Source organism: Nerophis lumbriciformis, linkage group LG28 (assembly GCF_033978685.3).
Source record: "Nerophis lumbriciformis linkage group LG28, RoL_Nlum_v2.1, whole genome shotgun sequence".
NCBI lineage: Eukaryota > Metazoa > Chordata > Actinopteri > Syngnathiformes > Syngnathidae > Nerophis > Nerophis lumbriciformis.
The window spans coordinates 15,615,430-15,641,249 of record NC_084575.2 but is presented as its reverse complement, the minus strand read 5'-3'; the positions used below and the strand labels follow the sequence as shown (position 1 = coordinate 15,641,249).

The window sequence follows — 25,820 nt, the reverse complement described above, 5'->3', positions numbered from 1 at the left end:
GGCGGGGTACACCCTGGACAAGTCGCCACCTCATCGCAGGGCCAACACAGATAGACAGACAACATTCACACTCACATCCACACACTAGGGCCAATTTAGTGTTGCCAATCAACTTATCCCCAGGTGCATGTCTTTGGAAGTGGGAGGAAGCCGGAGTACCCGGAGGGAACCCACGCAGTCACGTCTAAATCTTAATTTGTAATTTTTCATCAGGTCAGCCACTTGTCACACCTTTGAAGTAAAGGTATCATAGAAAACTAGTTGAAAAAAAGGTAAGGTAAACAAAAACTACACTTACACTTAAATTACAGCTGGCGCTCAGCACAAACTGCAGTACATACTCCAGACCAGAAGCGGCGACAACGCGTCAAACTGCAGTTGAGAGTCAAACAAGAAAAACAGAAAAAACCAGGCAGAACCCAAACAATGCACGCAGAGTCGGCTCCTAATATAATTAATAAGTCAGTTGCGTGTCTAGTCAAGTATGATAAATGAAAACATAGCACCAGGAGGTGATGGAGACGATACAAAATCAACGGAGAACGAACTGAAACGTGAACCGCAACCGAAAGCGTCGCCCTCTTCAATGTTCCTGCAGGCGGAACTGGAGCTCAATGCTCACCTGCGTAGCCTCAAATTCGGCGAGCCTGTCCGCTACGTGTACAACCCGCTGGAGTACGCCTGGGATACCCATCGCTGTTACGTGGACAAGTACTGTCAGGCGGGCCAGAAGTTCTTGTTTTTAGGGATGAATCCTGGACCTTTCGGCATGGCGCAGACGGGGGTAAGTTGTGTTCATTGTCACCAGGTGTAGTTCATACCTTCAAGCAGAAGGTGGCACTGTTGGCACGTGTACGTCATATACCCGCGTATCAATGAAGAAGCAGACGCTGCCATTAGGTTACATTAGATTAGATGAGTTTATTTCAAAGAGGACAATGCATGTCCATAAAACACATGACTACACATGGTTTAAAAAAAGCCAGAATTAGCCAGAAGGCTAGTTTTCATCTGTAGTCCCCTGGCCATGATGTAAATAAAAAAGGTAATAAAATTACAATTTAGAAGAAAAAGAAAAAAAGCACACAATACATATCCCATTGTTTTTCAACCACTGTGCCGCGGCACACTAGTGTGCTGTGAGATACAGTCTGGTGTGCCGTGGGAGATTATGTAATTTCACCTCTTTGGGTTAAAATATTTTTTGCAAACAAGTAATTATAGTCTGCAAATGATGTGTTGTTGTTGAGTGTCGGTGCTGTCTAGAGCTCGGCAGAGTAATCGTGTAATACTCTTCCATATCAGTAGGTGGCAGCCGGTAGCTAATTGCTTTGTAGATGTGGGAAACAGCGGGAGGCAGGTTGCAGGTAAAAAATGGGTCTAATGCTTAAACCAAAAATAAACAAAAGGTGAGTGCCCCTAAGAAAAGTCATTGAAGCTTAGGGAAGGCTCGGCAGAACAAAACTAAAACTGAACTGGCTACAAAGTAAAAAAAAAAAAAAAATAGAATGCTGGAAGACAGCAAAGACTTACTGTGGAGCAAAGACGGCGTCCACAATGTACATCCGTACATGACATGACAATCAACAATGTCCCCACAAAGAAGGATGAAAACAACTGAAATATTCTTGATTGCTAAAACAAAGTAGAAGCGGGAAATATCGCTCAAAGGAAGACATGAAACTGCTACAGGAAAATACCGAAAAAAGAGAAAAAGCAACCAAAATAGGATTGCAAGACAAGAAGTAAAACACTACACACAGGAAAACAGCAATAAACTCCAAATAAGTCACGGTGTGATGTGACAGGTGGTGACAGTACACCTACTTTGAGACAAGAGCTATAGTGATGCATGCTTGGTTATGGTTTAAAGTCATATCCAACAATTGCGTCAAGTTTTTAGTGTCAATATTGGCTACAGAGTTTCATTTTTTAAAATGATTTCTGCTGGTGGTGTGCCTCTGCATTTTTTCAATGGAAAAAAAATGTGCCTTGGCTCAAAAAAGGTTGAAAAACACTGACATATACAATATGTTAAAAAATAAAATACAACATAACTTTTATCTTCGCATCAAAACAGGCTCATCTTGCAGTGCTGGCAGCTGTAGGCGTTGATAATCTACATTTTCTATTTTTTTGTGAAAACCTTGTAAATTTCCCGGGCGCGGCCACCGCTGCTGCTCACTACTCACCTCACCTCCCAGGGGGTGAACAATGGGATGGGTTAATTTCACCACACCTAGTGTGTGTGTGACTATCAGTTGTACTTTAACTTTAACTTTGTGACCAGTTTAACCTCCTCAGGTACTGAGTTCCACACATTTGCGCTCCTTACTGACCAGGCCGACTTACTGAAAGTGCTCCTGGGCAGAGGAATATAACAGTCAGCAATTAAATCCTGTCTTAGAGTGAAGTCAATACAAGTTTCACTTTGAATTGCGCTTACACACTTCATTATTTATTAATTCAATCAATCAATCAATCAATCAAACAATCAATGTTTATTTATATAGCCCTAAATCACAAGTGTCTCAAAGGGCTGCACAAGCCACAACGACATCCTCGGTACAGAGCCCACATATGGGCAATATTTGTGCAATATTTGCGTAAATCTGATTAGTCCTCATTATGGTCACAGGTAGAGCGTATCCTAGATGGCTTCCGGTGTGGGGAAAGGATTCGAACCCCCTACGACTAATTATGAGACTGCACTAACACTGACACTGAAGATGTCTTAATAAAATTGGCCATTATATTTATCAGTGACAGCGCAAGAAGGTACTAGGAATACGTTTGCGGTAAAATTTCATGTAAAGTGCCCTGGCATTCATTCATTGGCATTCTTACATACGCTCATTCACACCCCCTCAAGAATTGTGGGGCCATACGCACAGCACATGATCTACATTAAATATGCTAAAACAACTCCAATGTAGGTCCATACATGCTAAGCCAGGGGTGTCAAACTCATTTTAGATCGGGGGCCACATGGAGAAAAATCTACCCCCAAGTGGCATGATAACTTAAAAATAAAGACAACTTAAGATTGTTTTCTTTGTTTAAAAATAGAACAAGCACATTCTGAAAATGTACAAATCATGTTTTTTTTTTTTTTACACTTACCGGTACATGTTGCGGTTTATAGTATTTATCTTTGTCGTTATTTATATTTTCTGAATAAATTATGTGATAATGTTCATCAGTCAACTTAATGGTGTTAATTTTAAATCTATCAAGGTAAAAACAATTATATCAAAATCAAATTATCCATCCATCCATCCATCCATCTTCTTCCGCTTATCCGAGGTCGGGTCGCGGGGGCAGCAGCCTAAGCTGGGAAGCCCAGACTTCCCTGTCCCCAGCCACTTCGTCCAGCTCCTCCCGGGGGATCCCGAGGCGTTCCCAGGCCAGCCGGGAGAGATAGTCTTCCCAACGTGTCCTGGGTCTTCCCGGCCTCCTACCTGTCGGGCGTGCCCGAAACACCTCCCTAGGGAGGCGTTCGGGTGGCATCCTGACCAGATGCCCGAAATATGATGTTATTTATGTATGTAGTTTGATCATTTTCCTCGACTGATGTACTAACATCATGTGGTTTATTTTGTACATATGTAGCATCATCTACAATGATACAAAGAATTGCTATTGCGACATCCAGTGGACACATTTAGACCAGCAGTTTCTTTCATTCAAAATTTTGGCAAAATTTTATATTTAGCAAACTAATCCCCCGGGCCGGATAAAACCTGTTCGCGGGCCAGATGCGGCCCTTGGGCCCTACGTTTGACACCCCTGTGCTAAGCCATCTCAACAAAACATCCACATCTTATCGTTGTGGTAAAAGGTAACATTACAAATTAGTTCAATAATCTAATAATATATTAGAATATTCATTAATTAATTGTAATTTTAGAATATGTTGAGGGACAGTAAAAATTAGATGCGGGCTGTACTTTATATTTTATTTGTATTATATTTGAATACAAAAAATAAATATGTTTGCTGTATTTACTCATAATGAATAGCCCCGATGCCGCACTTTGGAGAGCCCTGGATTGCATTAGTTTCTGGTCAAGTAAATGTGGGTTAACATATTGGATTTTCTATAGTTTTTAATACGAAAGTGTTATCTTTTGGCGCAGCATGGACTTTTTAGGCCAGGGCTATTCAACTACATAATGAAGGGTGCCGTTTCAAGGGCTCATGGGCCAAACATGAAAATGTGGGTGTTTTTTCATTAAGTGCTTCCGCAGGTTATACTTCTTTGAGACTGCGTTTACTTAATTGCAAAGAAAATGCACACAATCAATTCATTATTCTGCCCTCGCTACTCGTTTCCAGCGTGTGCAGCTAGTTAACAGTATGAAGAAATAGAAGCTCCAGTTTTTGTTGAGGATTGATGTTCCTTCTTTTGAATTATTTTCCTTCCTTTGTTTTATTTCTTTACACGTCTTCCTTCATTTAGGTTTTTTAAGACTGAAAATATAAACATAAAATAAAAGTGTACCGTCCATTGTTTATTTGACATCAATAATCTCCATTGTGTATTTTACATAAAGAAAATAGAAGGTTTAGTCTTAATATAATCACACAATAAACTACAAATGTTTAAACATATAGAAATTACACAACATCCATCCATCCATCCATCCATCCATTTTCTACCGCTTGTCCCTCTTTCACACACCAAACATTTAAAGGCCTACTGAAATGCGATTTTCTTATTTAAACGGGGATAGCAGGTCCATTCTATGTGTCATACTTGATCATTTCGCGACATTGCCATATTTTTGCTGAAAGGATTTAGTAGAGAACATAGACGATAAAGTTCGCAACTTTTGGTCGCTGATAAAAAAAAAGCCTTGCCTGTACTGGAAGTAGCAGACGATATGCGCGTGACGTCACAGGTTGTGGAGCTCCTCACATTTTCACATTGTTTACATTCATGGCCACCCGCAGCGAGAGCGATTCGGACCGAGAAACTGACGATTTCCCCATTAATTTGAGCGAGGATGAAAGATTCGTGGATGAGGAAAGTGAGAGTGAAGGACTAGAGGGCAGTGGGAGCGATTCAGATAGGGAAGTTAAAGTTAAAGTACCAATGATTGTCACACACACACTAGGTATGGCGAAATTATTCTCTGCTTTTGACCCATCACCCTTGATCACCCCCTGGGAGGTGAGGGGAGCAGTGGGCAGCAGCGGTGGCCGCGCCCGGGAATCATTTTTGGTGATTTAACCCCCAATTCCAACCCTTGATGCTGAGTGCCAAGCAGGGAGGTAATGGGTCCCATTTTTATAGTCTTTGGTATGACTCGGCCGGGGTTTGAACTCACAACCTACCGATCTCAGGCCGGACACTCTAACCACTAGGCCATTGAATGCTGTGAGAGGCGGGTGGGACCTGATATTCAGCTGAGAATGACTAAAACAGTAAATAAACACAAGACATATATATACTCTATTAGCCACAACACAACCAGGCTTATATTTAATATGCCACAAATTAATCCCGCATAACAAACGCCTCCCCTCTCCCGTCCATATAACCCGCCAATACAACTCAAACACCTGCACAACACACTCAATCTCACAGCCCAAAGTACCGTTCACCTCCCCAAAGTTCATACAGCACATATATTTCCCCAAAGTCCCCAAAGTTACGTACGTGACATGCACATAGCGGCACGCATGTACGGGCAAGCGATCAAATGTTTGGAAGCCGCAGCTGCATGCGTACTCACGGTACCGCGTCTGCGTAGCCAACTCAAAGTCCTTCTGGTAAGAGTCTCTGTTGTCCCAGTTCTCCAAAGGCCAATGGTAAAGCTTGACTGTCATCTTTCGGGAATGTAAACAATGAAACAACAGTTAGGGGGTGCATTCTACGGCGGGGGTGCGTTATCCGGCACAACACCTGCCGCAATACACCGCTTCCCACCTACAGCTTTCTTCTTTGCTGTCTCCATTGTTCATTGAACAAATTGCAAAAGATTCACCAACACAGATGTCCAGAATACTGTGGAATTTTGCGATGAAAACAGACGACTTAATAGCTGGCCACCATGCTGTCCCAAAATGTCCTCTACAATCCGTGACGTCACGCGCAGGCGTCATCATACCGAGACGTTTTCAGCAGGATATTTCGCGCGAAACTTAAAATTGCACTTTAGTAAGCTAACCCGGCCGTATTGGCATGTGTTGCAATGTTAAGATTTCATCATTGATATATAAACTATCAGACTGCGTGGTCGGTAGTAGTGGGTTTCAGTAGGCCTTTAATGTGACTTATCACTATTAGCGTTGTCGCCCTCTACTGGTCAAATTTAGCACTACATGTAAAAAACGAGGTTTGATCATTACTCCCAGACAAAAGACAACACGACCACGAATACAAAAGACATCAAAAAGTCAGCAATTTTAATACAAAACAAATTAAGTATCTTTATGCACAAATTATATTCACTTACAAATGTTTGACCAAGTTTCATCATGAAGCTTACACGTTGGGATTTCTACCATTGTTGCTGCTTGTCTGGATCAATCCGACAGAAAACAAAGACTCGAGCACCTACTAGGTAGAACATTCACATTTTATTATTATTATTTTAACATTTTAACAATAATAAATAATGAGGCTAGATCAAACATTGATGAATAATGTGTAATTGTGCTGAAATGATTTATCTACTTTGTCTGACAGGTGCCGTTTGGCGAGGTGCGGTCAGTTGTTGACTGGCTGAAGATCACAGGTGAAGTCGGTCACCCTGACGACGAGCACCCAAAGCGTCGCATCAGCGGCCTGGCCTGCACGCAGAGCGAAGTGAGCGGCGCACGTTTCTGGGGCTTCTTCAGAAAGTTGTGCGGCGAACCATCGGCGTTCTTCCGCCACTGCTTCGTGCACAACCTCTGCCCTCTTATTTTCATGAGCGCCAGCGGGAAGAATCTGACCCCGCCTGAGCTTCCTGCCCATGAGCGCCAGGAGCTCCTCCGTCTGTGTGACATTGCCTTGTGCCAAGTCGTGGAGGCCCTGGGCGTCTCCATGGTGATCGGTGTCGGCAAGGTGGCGGAGCAGCGTGCACGCCGGGCTCTTTCCGGCGCAGGTATTGAGGTGCAAGTGGAGGGTATCATGCATCCGTCCCCCAGGAACCCTCTGGCCAATAAGGGCTGGGAGAGTGTGGCTACAGCTAAACTAGCGGAACTGGGTGTCCTCCCGTTGCTTGGCAGCACATGACGGGCATCCTTTCACCTCAAGAGATTCGGAAAATATTTCCAGTGCTTCCCCTACCTTTATATTAGGAGGGTGTCCTCTGAAGTTAATTAATTTCTATTTGATTTTGAGTATACTTTGCATATAAGATAGGTCTATACTTCTGACTGGAAGAATTATTGCAAATTGCAATGTCTATGTATGCTTGTTTTTAAACCAAGGGAAAACACTAATTTCTGTTTTGTTAACACACTACTGTCTTTGACTACATTAGGTAGTACAACGCTATATTCATTTAAAGGCTTTTGAACTATGTACATATTTCTATGTAAAGTGTATGCCATGCTCAGGGTGTTTAAGCGTGTTAGGTGAACTCAGTGATACTTACTAATAGGGATGTCCGATAATGGCTTTTTTGCCGATTTTCCGATATTGTCCAACTCTTAATTACCGATTCCGATATCAAGCGATATCGATATATACAGTTGTGGAATTAACACATTATTATGCCTAATTTTGTTGTGATGCCCCTCTGTATGCATTAAACAATGTAACAAGGTTTTCCAAAATAAGAGAACAACTTCAACTCAAGTTATGGAAAAAAGTGCCAACATGGCACTGCCATATTTATTATTGAAGTCACAAAGTGCATTATTTTTTTAACATGCCTCAAAACAGCAGCCTGGAATTTGGGACATGCTCTTCCTGAGATAATCCTGATACCCACTACAACTATGGGAAATACTATACTTTGACTTTCACAAAGTGCATTATATATATATTTTTAAACATGCCTCAAAACAACAGCTACAAAAACAATGAAGGCACACAGTTTCAGTCCAGAGTATACTAGAGTAATAAAGTAAACAATAACATAGTCCTCCTTTAGTGCAAGACTGCCTGGCATACTGTATAACAGGAAACTATAAACTGGGCTCAATCTGCCCTGCTCTAACGTATTTGTATGAGTAACAAAAATGTGCTGCAAGCTAGTGGTGAGTCCTTGAAGTGGCCTAGCAGTCAGTCAGAGCTTCTGAAATGCTGCGTTGAGACAGGGCACCTCCGTTCACTGCAAGCTGCTTTCGGTGTTTGCTTTTCATCCATCTTCCGCTTGTATTCATCGTGTATCTCCTTATGATTCCTGAAGAGGTGGGAGATCAAATTGCTTGTATTAAAGGAAGATGTCTTGGTTCCTCCTCGCATAACCAACTTTTTGCAGTCATTGCAAATTGCCAGTTTTTTATCCATCAGAAACACTTTAAAATAATCTCAAACCATAGACAGTCAGTCACCGAGTGAGCTCGCTTGTTAGCCACCGCTGCAGCACCGGCAACAACACACTCTTGTTGTTGTTATGCTGCGCTCACGGCGGTTTGATGAAGTCATCAAGCGTCGCCAGTAAACCTCTCATGCTGCAGTCGTCAACTCCTGTGTTGTGTGTGGGAGAGGGGAGAGGGGAGAGGGGAGGGGCTGCTGACTGGGTTTATATCCATGTTTTACCGAATATGTACCGCTCCGTACAGCGGCGTTTTAAAAAGTCATTAATTTTACTTTTTGAAACCGATACCGATAATTTCCGATATTACATTTTAAAGCATTTATCGGCCGATATTATCGGCCGGACGATATTATCGGACATCTCTACTTACTAAGGTGAAGGAACATACAAGGCTGTATACTGTTTTTTTTCTTGCATTTATATTGATTATTATTATACAGTACAATATATTTTAAATTACAATTTTACCAGGTCTGTATATTTGAATTTTTCCAAATGTTACGGATAATATACTATAACCAAGTATCATAACTTTATAATGTATCATCTTTCCAGGTGTTTTTTAATCAATTAATTTACATTTTATTTAGTTGTTTTTTGTATTTTGTAATTTTGACACAAAACCCTTGATACCTGCTGAGAAATAAAAAATAAGTAAACAACTCTCAGCCGTGAACGGTACAGTGTGTCGTCAATGGGGGGATGATGAACTACATTTCCCATGAGCCTCTAGTAATACGTTTGCCACTCTTTAACCACGTGACACACCGGTTGTGAAAGCGCGCCTGGCAAAGTTAGCCGAGCGTCTGCTGATGGAAACACGGCTCACGACTCAACAGAAACACACCACGTCCCGTTCAGGTAAGGCTTTTAATAGTTTAATCATTCTAAAATGTAAATTGGTCATTTTAGAAACCCCTGGTCTAAGCTAACAATTTCCTACGTCAGGCTACGTCATAGTTTAACGTGAATTCAGGACACACGAGACCGGTTAAATGAACCTTATCAGGAAAATGACTAAAAGCCTCTGTTAAAGTAATTTAAATGTTTTTATCGACTATAAATTACTTGTCTATCTCAGTTGATTTACCTATCTATCTATTTCTATATATCTGTAGTTTTTTGTAGTTTGTAAACATGTTGTGTCCCTGACCATAGTACATTCCTCGAGTGTCTCTTATCAAATGTCTTCTCTCCTCAGCTGTCCTCCTCGTCTCACTGAATCCTCCTTGTCATGGAGCAACAATATCCCCAGTCCACGGTGGTGTTTCGAAATGTGGGGCAGCTCTATTTCCCCCAGACCAGAGTGGAGTGTCACTACAGTGTGACCTCAGCCCATCAGTGGAGCAGCAGTGACTGGATTGGCATCTTTAAGGTGTTGATATGGCAACAAACACATCACTGATGACATTCAATTCAAAGACTGGAGCAATAATTCAGTCACCAATACTTACTGTTTTAGTTATGTAACTTATTACTATAGCCATCAAGGCAGAATTCCAATCAAAGTGGCCCAAATTTTGCTCCTCCTCCGCAGGTTGGCTGGTCCTCACTTCAAGAGTACCACACGTACTCTTGGTCGCTTGTTCCTGAAGGCTATACGAAAGGAACTGCCGTCGACTGCTGTGCACTATTTCAGGGTAATAAACACCACTGCAAAATATGCTGTCTTTATGTAAGTGAATTACTGCATTTTCCCGACTACAAGCCAATGCTTTGTTCCCAAGCTTTGAACCCTGCGGCTTATACGGTCATGGTCAAAAGTTTACATACACTTGTAAAGAACATAAAGTCATGGCTGTCTTGAGTTTCCAATAATTTCTACAACTCTTATTTTTTTGTGATAGAGTGATTGGAGCACATACTTGTTGGTCACAAAAAACATTCATGAAGTTAGGTTCTTTTATGAATTTATTATGGGTCTACTGAAAATGTATACATACAACAATGTTAATATTTGGTTAAATGTCCCTTGGCAAGTTTCACTGCAATAAGGTGCTTTTGGTAGCCATCCTCAAGCTTCTGGCAAGCTCCTGGTTGAATTTTTGACCACTCCTCTTGACAAAATTGGTGCAGTTCAGCTGGTTTTCTGACATGGACTTGTTTCTTCGGCATTGTCCACATGTTCTCAATGGAGTTTAAGTCAGGACTTTGGGATGGCCGTTTTAAAACCTTAATTCTAGCCTGATTTAGCCATTCCTTTACTACTTTTGATGTGTGCTTGGCGTCATTGTCCTGTTGGAACACCCAACTGCGCCCAAGACCCAACCTCCGGGCTGATGATTTTAGGTTGTCCTGAAGAATTTCCTTTTTCATTGTCCCATTTACTCTCTGTAAAGCACCAGTTCCATTGGCAGCAAAACAGGCCCAGAGCATAATACTACCACCACCAAGCTTTGAACCCTGCGGCTTATACAGTCGTGGTCAAAAGTTTACATACACTTGCAAAGAACATAATGTCATGGCTGTCTTGAGTTTCCAATAATTTCTACAACTCTTATTTTTTTGTGATAGAGTGATTGGAGCACATACTTGTTGGTCACAAAAAACATTCATGAAGTTTGGTTCTTTTATGAATTTATTATGGGTCTACTGAAAATGTGACCAAATCTGCTGGGTCAAAAGTATACATACAGCAATGGTAATATTTGGTTACATGTCCCTTGGCAAGTTTCACTGCAATAAGGTGCTTTTGGTAGCCATCCTCAAGCTTCTGGCAAGCTCCTGGTTGAATTTTTGACCACTCCTCTTGACAAAATTGGTGCAGTTCAGCTAAATTTGTTGGTTTTCTGACATGGACTTGTTTCTTTGGTATTGTCCACATGTTCTCAATGGAGTTTAAGTCAGGACTTTGGGAAGGCTGTTTTAAAACCTTAATTCTAGCCTGATTTAGCCATTCCTTTACCACTTTTGATGTGTGTTTGGGGTCATTGTCCTGTTGGAACACCCAACTGCGCCCAAGACCCAACCTCCGGACTGATGATTTTAGGTTGTCCTGAAGAATTTGGAGGTAATCCTCCTTTTTCATTGTCCCATTTACTCTCTGTAAAGCACCAGTTCCATTGGCAGCAAAACAGGCCCAGAGCATAATACTACCACCACCATGCTTGACGGTAGGTATGGTGTTCCTGGGATTAAAGGCCTCACATTTTCTCCTCCAAACATATTGCTGGGTATTGTGGCCAAACAGCTAGATTTTTGTTTCATGTGAATTGTGAATTGTATTTATATAGCGCTTTTCTCTAGTGACTCAAAGCGCTTTACATAGTGAAAACCCAATATCTAAGTTACATTTAAACCAGTGTGGGTGGCATTGGGAGCAGGTGGGTAAAGTGTCTTGCCCAAGGACACAACGGCAGTGACTAGGATGGCGGAAGCGGGGATCGAACCTGCAACCCTCAAGTTGATGGCACGGCCACTCTACCAACCGAGCTATACCGCCCCCAATCTGACATCACATGGACAAATATAAGACCTTCTGGAGGAAATTTCTGTGGTCAAGGCTTATCACTCAGCTTCTTAATTTTGCAGCATATCCTCCTTTTTTAGAATGTTCTGGATCATCATTTGTCCCAAAGTAGTCGTTATCGCTCATTAAGTCTGCCTAGAGATTAGTGGTAGCTTTTTTTTTTTTTTAAGGAAATAGCGAACGATTCAATGCGTCTGTGAAATTAATGTGTCGCGGTATGCTTAAAATGAGCAAAAATAGTTGGAGATTACATGTTATGAATGTGCCTGTTACTACACTGTATAGGCAATTAGAGGGAATCCTATTGCCTCCATTGTTAGCTGACTCTTGCTAGCGTTTATAGTTACAATGCATAAAACATAAAAACATATTCTTGTCTTACATAAGGATTGTGAATGATAGACAACATTTCCAAAAAAGTGCCGTTCCCCTTTTAAGGTGGAACATTTTCCCCTAACAGGTCCTTTGACAGTTCTTTGATTTTGCAAATTGAGATTAGGAGTACTGAATTAATTTGTGTGCTTCATTGGCACATAACATGTCTATGGGAGTCGGACTGCTTGCGGTTTGCTAGGGGACCACAAATACTTATTTACCTAATTCAAATTAATTTCCTTAATTTAACCTTTATTTAATGTTTTGTTTACATTTTCTTGTTATAATAATTCTGGACTGTTGATATCTTAGTACATTTACACAATCATCAGGGAATTAAATACTTATTTTAACACTAGAGCAAGAATCTCTAAGGTGCAGACCTTCTCCAAGGCTGAATTGCGTAAAAAAGTGCCCCCGATGTGTTTAATTTAGTATAATCCTGCTAATTGCACCTGTCCAGCTATTGTGATTATAACAGGAAATCTAATGTTGGCCCCAAAGACTAATGCGCAATGTTTGTATTTTGTGGCAGCCTTTTACCTACCTCGCCCCAGCCCAGTGGAGTACCAGTTTGTCTACGTTGACAAGCTGGGCAAAGTCTGTGCCCACAGCAGACCTTACACCTTCTGCTCCCCCAAACCTCTGGAGGAGCTGGAGACCCTGAAAGAGGAGCAAGATGGAGATGAGGAAGATGGAGATGAAGAGGAGCTGCTCCTGGTGGTCCCCAGGGCTCAGCTGCTGCAGGTGGGAACAAACTGCTCTGCGTCTTCCACTCAGGAAGCTCATTGGATTTATTTTTTATTTTTTTATTTTTTTAAATTGTTAATCAGTCCAAAAATAATACACAAGAATACAATAACAATACAATTCCAATTCCATACTAAACCCGGACCAGCAACGTTCAGAATAGCAATCAACAGAGTAATTGAGAGGACACACAAACACGACACAAAACAGTCCAAGGTAGTCAAACAAAAATGAATAATATCAACAACAGTATCAATATTGATAAGAATTCCAACATAACAGTGATTAAAAATCCCTCATTTACATTATCATCACAGCCATTTATAAAAAAAAAACCAAAAAAACTAATCGTGTTACAGTGGCTTACACTTGCATCACATCTCATAAGCTTGACAACACTGTGTCCAATATTTACCACAAGGATAAAGATAAGTCATGTTTTAGGTTAATTTAAAAGTTAAAACGAATTTAAATAATGGAACCCATATTCCAATTTACGACTCATTATTATCTTTGAACTAAATGCAGTTGGATTTCTTGTTCTTTGTCCACAGAGTCAGCTGGAAGAATGCGTGAGGGAGAAAGCCGAGTTGCAGCAGGCCGTAGAGGAGGAGCGGAGGAGCAGCAGAAGAGCAAAAGAGGAATGGGAGAGTGAGCGGAAGGCCACGGAGAAGGAGATTAGTGAGCTCCTTGAAAAACTGAATCACAAGTGTGACGTGTTGAAGAATGTAGAAGGACAACACCTGGTAAGATTATTCTAGGTCATCCCATATTGGATTAGTGATTGTTGACACGGCGGTGATGTTGCTCTCCCTCAAGGATGTTAAAAGCAGTCATCAGAATCTCAACTCTGAACTTGGTCAACTTTTGGTGGAAAAAGTGCAAAGTCAGCGACGCATCAAAGACTTGGAAGATGGCGCCAAGGCGCTAGCATACCGAGAGACAGAGCGACACGTGGAGATGGAACGGCAAGTCTTTCAAATGTGTCACACATGTTTCTACAGATACTGTATGTCATTACTTTGTGAGTAATTTCTCATATGGTCACGATAACTCAGGAGTGTCCAAAATGTTTCTATCGAAGGTCGCAAAGACAAAAAATGAGACGTGGAGGGGCAGTTGTCGTGTCATAGTCGAGAAATCAAATTACTGTAATATATGTCAATGCATCACAACTCTCATAGGACAAAGGCTGACTCTCTTGTCCTTTCGGTACATTTTTGCTCTATTTTTGGCCACATTTTATGTAGTTACTCCGTTATACATCACTTTGCCTCGGAGGGTTTTTTCCATGTTAAATTTTAACATTTCAATGTCGCATGTGTACGATGCACTGGAAGTTACTCAACATAACCCAAAGCAAAACAGTACATAAATTAGTCATTCATTTTCAAAGAGTATATAAAAACATTTAGGATTTTTACCCCGAAAGGGATAAGCGGTAGAAATGGATGGATGGATATTATTTGTTTTACTTTTTTTGCTCAAATCTCTCAATCAATATATACCCGAAACAACCAATGTTTATTAGTTTCCAACCCTTTGAAAGCTTTTTGATCAAATTATTTCACAGTTTCTATCTCCGCTGCATTTGGGCGGAAGGTGGGGTACACCCTGGACAAATTACCACCTCATACAAGCGGTAGAAAATGGATGGATGGTTGGATTTCACAGTTTTGAATTTATATACATTTGCACAGTTTTAATAATTTTACTTATTTTAAACCTGAGATGTTATCTGATCAGAAGACATTCAAAAGGGTCAAAATGTAAATAAATCCATGTTAGATATTTGTGATTAGGACTGAAATGTATTGAGAATTTTGAGCAAAAAGAAGACAAAATGTTTTTACACCTTTTAAAAAAGTTAAGGACTTTTTTGTCTTGTTTGGCTTTGACGATCTTTAAAATTGAATGTCCCCAGATAATAGTTATGAATTTATCTTATCTTTCCCTATAATTCCACATTTAAAAAATAGATTTACTCTTCTGTGAACTTGTGGATATTGTACAACATGTAAACATTTGTTTATTGTACTGTGTTGACTGCAGGCTGAAAGAGATGTTGAAGAATACATCCAGTCAAATCAAACTTGATGAGGAAAAGAAAAAGTTGCTAAAGGTGCATGAAGAACCACACATAGCAGATGCCCTCTTGTGGTCGTGTCATGGAAGTTCATACTCCTCTCTACATGCAGGCGGAGAGCGAGGCCGCACTGGCAGAGGTCTGCGGCCTGCAGCATCGTCTGGAGTCCAGCGAGCGTTTGGCCGAGAGCCTGCGCAGGGAGCTGAGAGAGCTGAGCACCCGTCAAGGCCACACTAATGCCGAGCTGCACCAAGTCCGCCTGCAGGTCGCCCAGCTGGGCCTGCAGCTGTCAGAGGAGAAGCTACTGCTCCGGGAGGAGCGGGCCAACTGGGCCCTGGAGAGAGAAGCTTACAGGCAAGCGGCAGAGGTGAGAATGATGCCTCTACATCAAACTACAGGGTTATTTTATTTATTTAGCACAAAGAAATCAAATAATGAAAATAAATTTTTCCATTTTAAATGTATTAATTAAATTGTTGTCATGTATTGTTCTTATTCGTAATAATTTGACATTTAATCAACTTAAAAAAAAAAAGTATGGATATTACGTCCAAATTCTGACTTTCAAAAGTGCCTGTGGAATTTGACCCCACAACAGCTTTTTTTAATTTTCATTATTTTCTGTGGAAAGCAGGTAATTTACACGAGCAATAATTTTACTGTGAATGACATCCTAACCCTTACACAATGAATATTTTTTTTCTGTGTGAATTTGTGTGTGTTTGTACAGGCTAACCAAAAGAAAGTGGAAGAGCTGAGTAGTGAGGTACAAAGGAAGAAAGAGCAACTGAGGGAGGAAAGAAATAATGTGGAGTTTGGGATGAAATACAGAGATTGTGATGGAGTAAGTCAATGTTGTTGTTTTTTATCACACGCAAGCACACACACACACACACCCACACACACACACACACACACACACACACACACACACACACACACACACACACACACACACACACAAGCACACACACACACGCTCTGCCACAAATAAATTTGGACCACAAAAAATAAATTTGCCCCTACCTGTTTGCCCCACATTCATTAACGCACCTGGTCTGCCAGAGAATAAGAAGAAGGAGCAGGAGACACCGGTGTTGCCAAATTACCGTTTTTTCCGCTCCTATTTAGTCTTCAAGAGGCAGCATGGTGGAACAGGGGTTAGTGCGTGTGCCTCGCAATACGAAGGTCCTGGGTTCAATCCTTCTGTGTGGAGTTTGCATGTTCTCCCCGTGACTGCGTGGGTTCCCTCTGGGCACTCCGGCTTCCTCCCACCTCCAAAGACATGCACTTGGGGATAGGTTGATTGGCAACACTAAATTGGCCCTAGTGTGTGAATGTTGCCTGTCTATCTGTGTTGGCCCTGCGATGAGGTGGCGACTTGTCCAGGGTGTACCCCGCCTTCTGCCCGAAGCAGCTGAGATAGGCTCCAGCACCCCCCGCGACCCTGAACGGGACAAGCGGTAGAAAATGGATGGATGGATAGTCTTCAAGATACTCTAAAACCAACTATTGCGACTAATCTTGTGAAGGAGTCTTTCAGCAATTATGACATGAAAGCAGGTAATGCTCTTTTCAATGAGCAGCCAATGCTGCTTTGGGCCCCTCCCCCATCTAAAAGCACCCACCCATCCATCCATTTCCTACGGCTTGTCCCTTTTAATAACCTAATAAGTAGAAAGTTAATTTGAACACATTTGTTGAGCTTTTCATGTTTTTTTTACGAACTTGTTGCTGACCTAAAGCATACTTGCCAGCCTTGAGACCTCCGAGGGGGGCGTGGTTGGGGGCGTGGTTAAGAGGGGAGGAGTATATTTACAGCTAGAATTCACCAAGTCAAGTATTTCATATATATATATATGTATATATATATATATATATATATATATATATAAGAAATACTTGACTTTCAGTGAATTCTAGCTATATATATATTTATTTTATTATATATATATATATATATATATATATATATATATATATATAAGTGAAATACTTGAAATTCAGTGTTCATTTATTTACACATATACACACACATTGTTGAGTTAAGGGTTGAATTGTCCATCCTTGTTCTATTCTCTGTCACTATTTTTCTAACCATGCTGAACAGCCTCTCTGATGATGCATTCTGCTTAGTCTCCTTGTTGTGTGCGCAGTTGTGCGCTTCACTCTAAAAGCCGTAGATGTTATTGTCACATATGCATGTACAGTAGATGGCAGTATTGTCCTGTTTAAGAGTGTCACAACATTGCTGTTTACGGCAGACGAAAACGTGACTGCTGTTGTTGTGTGTTGTTACCGCGCTGGGAGGACGTTAATGAAACTGCCTAACAATAAACCCACATAAGAAACCAAGAGCTCGCCCTCCATCATTCTACAGTTTTAACGTGATTGGGCAGGCACTCTGTTTATATTGTGGGAAAGCGGACGTGAAAACAGGCTGTCGACACGTCACTCGGGTCCGCCTGAATTTCGGGAGATTTTCGGGAGAAAATTTGTCCCGGGAGGTTTTCGGGAGAGGCGCTGAATTTCGGGAGTCTCTCGGAAAATCCGGGAGGGTTGGCAAGTATGACTTAAAGACATTTCTCCAATGCCACAAATAGATTGCAGTTCTGTGTGAAACACATATTTCTGTATTGTATATATCTACCTACTTATGAATCTATGTATGTACCGGGTATGTATCTATACATGTAACTACCTATGCATATGTAGTCCAGGTGTGTATCATGTGATGTGATGCTCAGTGTGGAATTGAAGCGAACATTTTAGCGTATATTACATGTTGGATGCCAGTATGCTCATATAAGTGCACACCGTTTGCAGGACAACAAGGTGCAGGCGGTCCAGCACGGTCAGAAGCAGCAGCGGATGCTAGCAGGACTTGTGGACCCAGTAGTCAGGTGACCTCTCCAACACTCACACACGCGCCATTTTATTCACGCTAAACCTTCCTATAAGATTCGTTACAATTACACACAGTAAAATGACATTAAATGACGATGGAAAATACCATCAACATCTTGCATTCTGCTGTTTCCTCTGCAGCGAATTGGCTGGCCCCCTTATGTGGTAGCACATGGAACTGCAAGTGTTACCCTTCCAGTTGAGTGTTCTTTTTCTGTGTGTGTGTGTGTTGTTGTAAGACAACCTTTGTGTTCTTAAATTATGAATCAGGCATAGGGTAAATGTATTTAAGGGATACATGTTATATATTTTTTTATAGGTGTCATTTAGCTAGTTTCAGCTTTTAAGGGGATGAAATGCTAGCATGTTTTTTCGTGAAAATGACACCGCTCATGGAAGATTGGTGTGCACTACAAAGCATTCAAATGCAATTACGGTCATTGAATTGTGTGACAGAAAGGTTTGCATGGATCTTGTGTGTAACTGTAGTACATTATGCTGAGCCACTTGATGATTTCATCATTGGATCACGTTTCACAGTATGAATTATTGCATTAAACACTAATCTTTATTTAATGGCTGCTTTAAAGTCACAATCATGAAACGAGACACATTGCCAACTTTGTCTCAAGAGGAGAAGCCACTAAATTCATGTTTTTGACTGGCCTAAGAGTTTAAAGGGACCTTATCCTACATTTGCAACTTTTAATTTCCTCGAAATTGTTCTAATTTCTCTCATCACAACTTTAGGAAGTCCTAACCAATAGCAACAGAGAAGGTGTGGTAGGCTGTTAAATCTGAGTGTTTCTGCCAACAGGAAAAGTATGCAGATTTACTCCGTACACACACAATTATTAAAAGAAACTTACTAGTGCCCCGTTAGTATCCAATATCACTTTAAAAGCCCTTGAAATGAGCAGGATAAGACCCCTTTAACGGGTAACTGCACTTTTTTTTTTTTTTTTTGCCTATCTTTTACAATTTTAATGAGGGACAGGAAAGACAAAAGTAGGGGTTTTTTTGCGTTCTAATTTGTTAAAAATCGTCTCGTTTTTGGTGGCTGGCAATGCAGCTAATGGGAGCATTTTTGATTAATTGATTGAAACTTTTATTAGTAGATTGTACAGTACATATTCTGTACAATTGACCACTAAATGGTAACACCCGAATAAGTTTTTCAACTTGTTTAAGTCGGGGTCCACGTAAATCAATTCATGACAATAAATTATATCTACCTGCAATCCATTCTACCTGTAAATCACTTTAAAAATGCATTCAAAAATTGCCAACAATACTTAATTTACTTTCCGTAACCTGTATAATAACCAAGCTGTAGCGACATTGTTATTGTAAGAGCGAACACTGAGGAACTGTTTATCGAGCGTAGTAATACATTGCCATGCTACAGCAAGCTAGGTAACCTAGCTTCTTGCGTCAGCATCTGATTGGCTTTTGAGTTTTGTAATGCACAACACAATGCGATAGGACATCAATCTGTACTGACTGAAAAACACGAAAAATAACTCTTAAGTATTAGCCCACATTTCATGTTTTGTTTGTACACAGCTAGCTTGGCAGCGTATGTACTTTAGATGTAATAACAAGCATGATGGGCTGCGTGTATCATGATGGATATTATAAGCAATCGATGGATAGTTGTCTGTTTGGTAAAGCGGGCCGGGGAAGTTTTTTCAAGTTGATTTTGGGGAAGCACGCCATTTTTGTCAGCATACCTTGGCTCCAAGACACACAGACCTCACTCTCTCGGCTTCCATCTGCTCCAACATTTCACCCTCTGTTCGTGCTCACTAAGCATCTAGAAGCAGTGGTTAATCCTCCATATATTCAAGTTCAAAAAGATAAGGTTGTAAATCGTCATTAGTCTAAAAACAGTTGTTTTTGTTGTCTATCAAGTCAAGTGCGCTGCTATGGAAACAGAAATAAATGCATTGAGGAAAGAAGTTCTGGTAATGCAAAAAAATATAAAAAATTATAAAAATACGGCAAATATTGAACATATTACATATTGTTATGAATGTGTCTGTTTTCAACAATATATATATATATATGTGTGTGTGTATATATACATATATATATATATATATATATATATATATATATATATATATATATATATATGTATATATATATATATATATATATATATATATATATATATATATATATATATATATATATATATATCCATTTTCTACCGCTTATTCCCTTCGGGGTCGCGGGGGGCGCTGGAGCCTATCTCAGCTGCAATCGGGCGGAAGGCGGGGTACACCCTGGACAAGTCGCCACCTCATCGCAGGGCTATGTATAGACTTGCAGCTTGTATATAAAATGTTGATGGAGGGTTTTGAAGTGGTTTTAGAGGGATTTGAAGGCTACAAAGGTGACTCACATTTGCCGCAAGTGTTTTGATCATCTTTAGAACCTTAGAAAAAAAAAACGATGTGTGTTCTTGTCTTTCATGATTGTGAACCATGGGCAAAATTCCCCCCAAAAAGTGCAGTTCCCCTTTAAGGGACTTTCAAGTTTTGTGTCAGGTTTGTATGCCTATTTTTGCTAAATGGACCCAAATAAATACAAGTGCACACTGACAGGTGTGAGAACAACAAAGCGCCTTTTATCAAAATACATTGTCAAAAAACAAATGACAAGCAAACCAAATAAGCAAAGTACATAGACATTTTTTTAATAGAAAAAACAAGAACAACTCATTAGATGTTCAAATATCTTAACATGAAGGAGATGGCGGAGGTTGATTTATGTTTTTAAAAATGTTCCAGCTCATTAAAAGTATGTTTTTCTGTCATTAAATCTCTATTGCATAACACAAATATGTCATAACCCTCAAACAGTTTTTAATAGTATGATTTGTACTTTTTTTTTGTGGATATTCTTAATGTACCCTATTTTAACACATGCATTTTTTAAATATATTGGCTCCTAACAGATTCTGGTCATGATGTATTTTAGTATGTCAAATTTAACAGTGAAATTGTATGACTGAACTTCTTTATAACACAAGACACATTTGTACATCTTCGACGCAGAAATATACTACAGTGGTACCTCAGTTTTCGTATGCTCCACTTTTTGTAGGATTCGGTTTGCGTATGCCGTCTCGGTTATCATTGAACCAGACTGGTCCATTTGTCCGCGTATGATTCTGCAAAATCCCACATGTTGTTGACTCAGTCTCTGTGTTTGTTTTAAATTATTGAGTACATCTGCAAAATAATCTACAGTGGGGCCAAAGAAAGTTGCAAGTGCCAGCACTTCGACAAAGAAAAAACCCGATTGGATTCAAAAACAAACTCGTAGCAAAGTACGAAAGTGTCGTCTGCGTGAATTTCTTTTTCTGCATGTAAAACGACAATTATTCTCTACAAAATGTGTTTTGTGTTAATATTTTTGGGTGTTCGAAATTCATCAATTGGATTTACATTATTTAGAGGACACAATGTTTGTTTTCATACGATTCGGTTTTTGGTCAGACCCTTTTGAACGGACTATTACCGAAAACCGATGTTCCACTAACTGTATTTTATACCTAAATTACCTTTTTTTTCTTGTCTTTACATTCTCAGCTGCTACATTCAGGCCTCCACTTGAGAACATCTTAACGTTCCTATGTCATCCCCGATGTCCTCAAACTATGCTGTACAGCTACAATGGGGCGACTGGGAAAAAAACAAAACTAGTATTTGGCATTAGACAATCCAGTTAAAGTTTGATGTGTGCATTTATTAGCGGTAAAAACACGTAAATGAATGAAGGTGGAGTGTAGCTAACTGCAGGCTTAAATAGATCTTACTATTCTATCTTATTTCCATGGAGCTGACTCGCGACTTTATGGCTTCACGGTCATGCGGAGTCATGTTCCTCTGTGCTGACAGGTGACTGAGTGCACCCGGGAGAGACCACATGACCGGATCTGTCCTCAGTCGGCATCAGCTGGGCTTATTTCAGAATGCAATCGTCAAATTCAGTATTGCTTACTTGCCGCCTGAGATTCAGACCGTTTAGGCTGGGAGTTTTGAGTCCTGCTCTCACCTTGTCCACCACAAACAAAAAAAGACACACAAAGAAAATAGACAACGAACAGAGACAATTACAAAAGATAAGGAACAATTTGTGTCACTTCTCATTGTATAAAATGTTTTTTGTTTTGTTTTAAGTGTAGCCCTTTTCCTGAAGAGGTGTGTGTCCTCCTGTCTCTCACTGCGGACCACATTCTGTCTTTTTTGGCACGGTGAAATTCCGGTCCTCCATTTTTTTAGTGCTTTTGCTTCATCCCTCACTTCCTGTAAACGTTGCAATTGTTTAATAAGAGCCTGATTGGAGGGTGAGGATGATGAGGAGGCAGCATCGTCATCATTTACTACTGCTGTGTTGTCCCGCTTTTATTTTGTGTGGTCGCCCCCCCTGCCGCCGTCTCCGCTTCCTCTCCCCATAGCTCTGCGTCACTGTCCGCCAGTCGCTCCCTCTCTTCGTCCCAGTAGTCGTCTTCCTCGTCGTCGTCCTCTTCATCCTCCACCACCGACTCGCATGTGCTTTTCTCTTCTCGCTTAATGGCCTGAACGGCGGGCGGAGGAGCGGTTGCGGGTTCGGTGCTGGTGGCGGCGCTTTCTCCTGAGTCGCTGCTGTCCTCGAAGGCCTCTGGATTTTCCAGCATCTCTCTGATGAGCGGCGGCATGGGGCCAGGAATCTCCATCTTTAGTGTGATGGCTCTTTCTGCACCTGTGTGGACAAAAAGTACTTTTAACTTTAACCAAACGCTACAAACCTCATGAGCCTTTTACAGGGTAAGGAACCAGATTTGGTCGTTTAAGTCAAGGCAGTAGAACCATGTCACTTAACAGCCAATTAATTGAAATACATTTTGATGAAACATACTTTTGATATTACTTAAAAAATAAAATTAGAATCTTTTTTTTATTTAAAACAATTTTTTTTTTTAAAGGTGACTAAGTTTTTTTTGTTTTTAAAAAAAAATCTTTTTACTTCAGGATGTAGTTTTAATTATCAATTTTTTCTATTCTATAATTATAATTCTGTATTATTACTATTATTTATGAATTCTATAATTCCAGTAGAATATTTATAATTTAAGTTATCATTAAATCTACATTTTTACCGCCAAAGTTAAAGAACTTATACATTTCAATTTTTTTACATTGTTTAACTTCAAAATATTTTTAAACTACATTTTTACCTAAACAATCAGGTATACTGTAGTTACAATATACAATTACAGTATAACTATATAAATAATTGATCAATTACATTATAACACACAGAAGTACAAAAACATTTATTTGATACTTTTTTAAATTATTGAACTTAAAATATATTTATTTTGAAGCTACATTTTCACCTTAACTGTATATTACAATAACCGGTATATAATTCATATATTGTTAATAAAACTACATTTTCAACCCTTAAAAATGTCAAAGTCCATTCATTATAAGATTTTTCTGGGAAAAACTTAAGTCATTGATTTTTTTTCATGTATTTATTTAATAAATATAAAGAAAAGTGCAAATAAAGACAAAAACAATGATACCAACTATTGTCAACTGGTGGGTAAAAACCCCAATTGTGGGTCTTGGACATATTCTTGGTGGATTACAGACAGCTACTCAAAAATTAGAAATTAAATTTAGCATAAATATAACTCGGCATATGTAATTCCACCCTTAAACACCTACATATTATTTGATATACATTTGATTCATTTTCATACCCTGAGATTCTTAATAATGTGCTTTGAAATGGTTTTTTTTGCACTTGTAAGCATATTTATGTGAAAAAAGTGGCTCCCATGGTGAGACCAGTGAAGAAACCGATAAACTGATAATTCCGCCGTGCATGCAGAGAGCTGACCTTTGGTGCTGATCCCTCGGAGGTCGGTGACTTTCATGAGCATGCGAGGGAACATGTGAGGCTTGTTGGGGCGTCGGCGGCGGGTGTAGATCTTCAATGCCTCCAACAGCGGCTCCTGCAGCTTGTCCACCTTGTCGGGCTCTTCCAAGTCCATGCGGTCTGCGGGAAACGATCGGCGGCGTGAGGAGAACATCTCGTCCACAAAGAGGTCGTGATTAGTTTTACCTCCGCAGATCAGGCAGATGGCGCTGAGGAGGCCCGTTTCTGTGTCGTCCATCTCCAAAGGCAGCAGCTGCCCGGCGAAGGCGAACACCAGGTCAGTGAGCGGGCCAAAGCCGGCGTTATGCATCTGGGTTCTGTTGAGGGTCAGGCCGTCGGAGAATGTCATTGTGTCTTGCTCGGGGGTGTAGCGCGTGCATATCCTCAGCATCTGAGGAGGAAAGTCGACACTGGAGAACCCTTGCTGGCAGCTGTTCACGTGTTTATGTCTCCATCGGACTTTCAGCAGCGTGACAAATGAGGCGGTGTGTGTGTGTGTTTGTGTTGAAGGAGTACCAGGATGTCCAGACATGCAGATTTGAGGAGGGTGATCTGATCGGCGATGGTGAGCGTGGTGAAGCCTGGTAGCCGCTTGGCAAATTCCACGATCTTGATAATGCACTTGGTGGATAGCTCACTAAACTTGTCCCACAGGCCCAAGTCCAGCTGGACTCTGTGGTCAGCGCTCGAGTTCTGGGGGGTGTGGGGAGGACATTTGTGTGTTTGTGCCAAGTGTTGACACAATATTTACTACATCCTGGTTAGTACAGGAGTATTGTGTGCATGTGTTGTGCAACACTATTTACATAGCTGAGGCGTGGAAGAAGTCACTCACTGTGGTGTATTTGCCCAGCTGGCACAGAGATGGAAACGTCTCCTGGTGAGCCTTGCTGACTTTGTTAACCAGCTCCTCCAGCTCACCGCTGAGCTCGTAGTTCTCAGGCAACACCGCCTCCTCCTTCACGTCCTTCTTCTTCTTGTTCCTGTCGTTGCGCACCGCTACACGAGGACAGACGTGCAAATATATATAAGTGTCTGTAAGTGGAGAACAAGAAAGCGGGACTGTGGACGCCCACCTTCTTTGGACATGCCGACCTCGAAGCACTTCTGCAGCCGACAGTACTGACAGCGGTTACGCGTCACTTTGTTGATCTGGCAGTTCTTGTCTCGGTGGCACGTGTACACCATGTTCTTCTGGATGCTGCGGCGGAAAAAACCCTGAAACGCATGACCTCAAATGTCATTCATATTCTGGTGTCCCTTTAGGGCTTTTATCTACCAGTGTAGACCACCTTAAGGACAATGGGACCAATGGCTGTACTGCATACAATGAAATTCAAGCTGACCCTTACTTGCACTTGACCCTTAACTCAAACTCTGTTCTTTGATAACTTGCCCAAATCTTGAGCTATTTTTCCAGCGAGTCTCTTAATGTCACAGCTGGTCATAATGTGTGAGTGACCGGTAGAAAGAAGTGCTTTGGTATCACTTGCAGGTTTTCATATTATATAGACCCCATGACCTGTCTTTTTAACACTTTTTATTTTTAGCCTGCATGGTCACTAAAAATGGTAAATGGTTCGTATTTATATAGCGCTTTACTATATCTGGAATGATACCTGAAGCGCTTTACATTATACATTGTCACATTCACTCAATCACACGCATTCACACACTGATGTCATACAAGGCGCTAAAAACGACCCACCAGGAGCGAGGGTGAAGTGTCTTGCCCAAGGACACAACGGCCTTGACTAGGATGGCGCAAGCTTAAATCGAACCTGGAACCCTCAAGTCGCTAGCACGG

The 25,820-nt window shown here is 40.8% G+C and overlaps 3 protein-coding genes across 5 annotated transcripts in view; 2 read left to right on the top strand and 1 right to left on the bottom strand.

Moving 5' to 3' along the window:
- Positions 1 to 384: 384 nt before the first annotated feature.
- On the top strand, positions 385 to 7,228 carry smug1 (single-strand-selective monofunctional uracil-DNA glycosylase 1). The gene is made up of 2 exons (XM_061923706.1): positions 385 to 784; positions 6,698 to 7,228. The coding sequence occupies exons 1-2, from the start codon at positions 485 to 487 to the stop codon at positions 7,226 to 7,228; spliced, it is 831 nt and encodes a 276-aa protein (XP_061779690.1). The 5' UTR covers positions 385 to 484.
- Positions 7,229 to 9,526: 2,298 nt separating this feature from the next.
- LOC133570896 (calcium-binding and coiled-coil domain-containing protein 1-like) overlaps positions 9,527 to 25,820 on the top strand; it is a 104,557-nt gene continuing 88,263 nt past the window's right edge. Inside the window, exons 1-10 of one of the 2 annotated variants that reach the window (XM_061923703.1) lie at positions 9,528 to 9,858; positions 10,021 to 10,123; positions 12,863 to 13,074; positions 13,632 to 13,823; positions 13,897 to 14,045; positions 15,130 to 15,199; positions 15,276 to 15,530; positions 15,894 to 16,007; positions 17,990 to 18,066; positions 18,212 to 18,268. In XM_061923703.1, coding sequence (XP_061779687.1) covers positions 9,718 to 9,858; positions 10,021 to 10,123; positions 12,863 to 13,074; positions 13,632 to 13,823; positions 13,897 to 14,045; positions 15,130 to 15,199; positions 15,276 to 15,530; positions 15,894 to 16,007; positions 17,990 to 18,066; positions 18,212 to 18,239 — 1,341 coding nt within the window. In that variant the 5' untranslated portion in view covers positions 9,528 to 9,717 and the 3' untranslated portion in view covers positions 18,240 to 18,268. Of the gene's footprint in view, positions 9,859 to 10,020; positions 10,124 to 12,862; positions 13,075 to 13,631; positions 13,824 to 13,896; positions 14,046 to 15,129; positions 15,200 to 15,275; positions 15,531 to 15,893; positions 16,008 to 17,989; positions 18,067 to 18,211; positions 18,269 to 25,820 lie in introns of both variants that reach the window. The other variant, XM_061923704.1, reaches the window with a different exon arrangement.
- Positions 20,687 to 25,820, bottom strand: part of rargb (retinoic acid receptor, gamma b) — a 93,556-nt gene continuing 88,422 nt past the window's right edge. For both annotated transcript variants that reach the window (XM_061923701.2, XM_061923702.2), the window contains 6 exons: positions 25,090 to 25,231; positions 24,849 to 25,012; positions 24,530 to 24,706; positions 24,200 to 24,404; positions 23,975 to 24,133; positions 20,687 to 22,825 (listed from right to left, as the gene is read on the bottom strand). In XM_061923701.2, the coding sequence (XP_061779685.1) occupies positions 22,467 to 22,825; positions 23,975 to 24,133; positions 24,200 to 24,404; positions 24,530 to 24,706; positions 24,849 to 25,012; positions 25,090 to 25,231 (1,206 nt within the window). In that variant the 3' untranslated portion in view covers positions 20,687 to 22,466. The remainder of the gene's footprint in view (positions 22,826 to 23,974; positions 24,134 to 24,199; positions 24,405 to 24,529; positions 24,707 to 24,848; positions 25,013 to 25,089; positions 25,232 to 25,820) is intronic.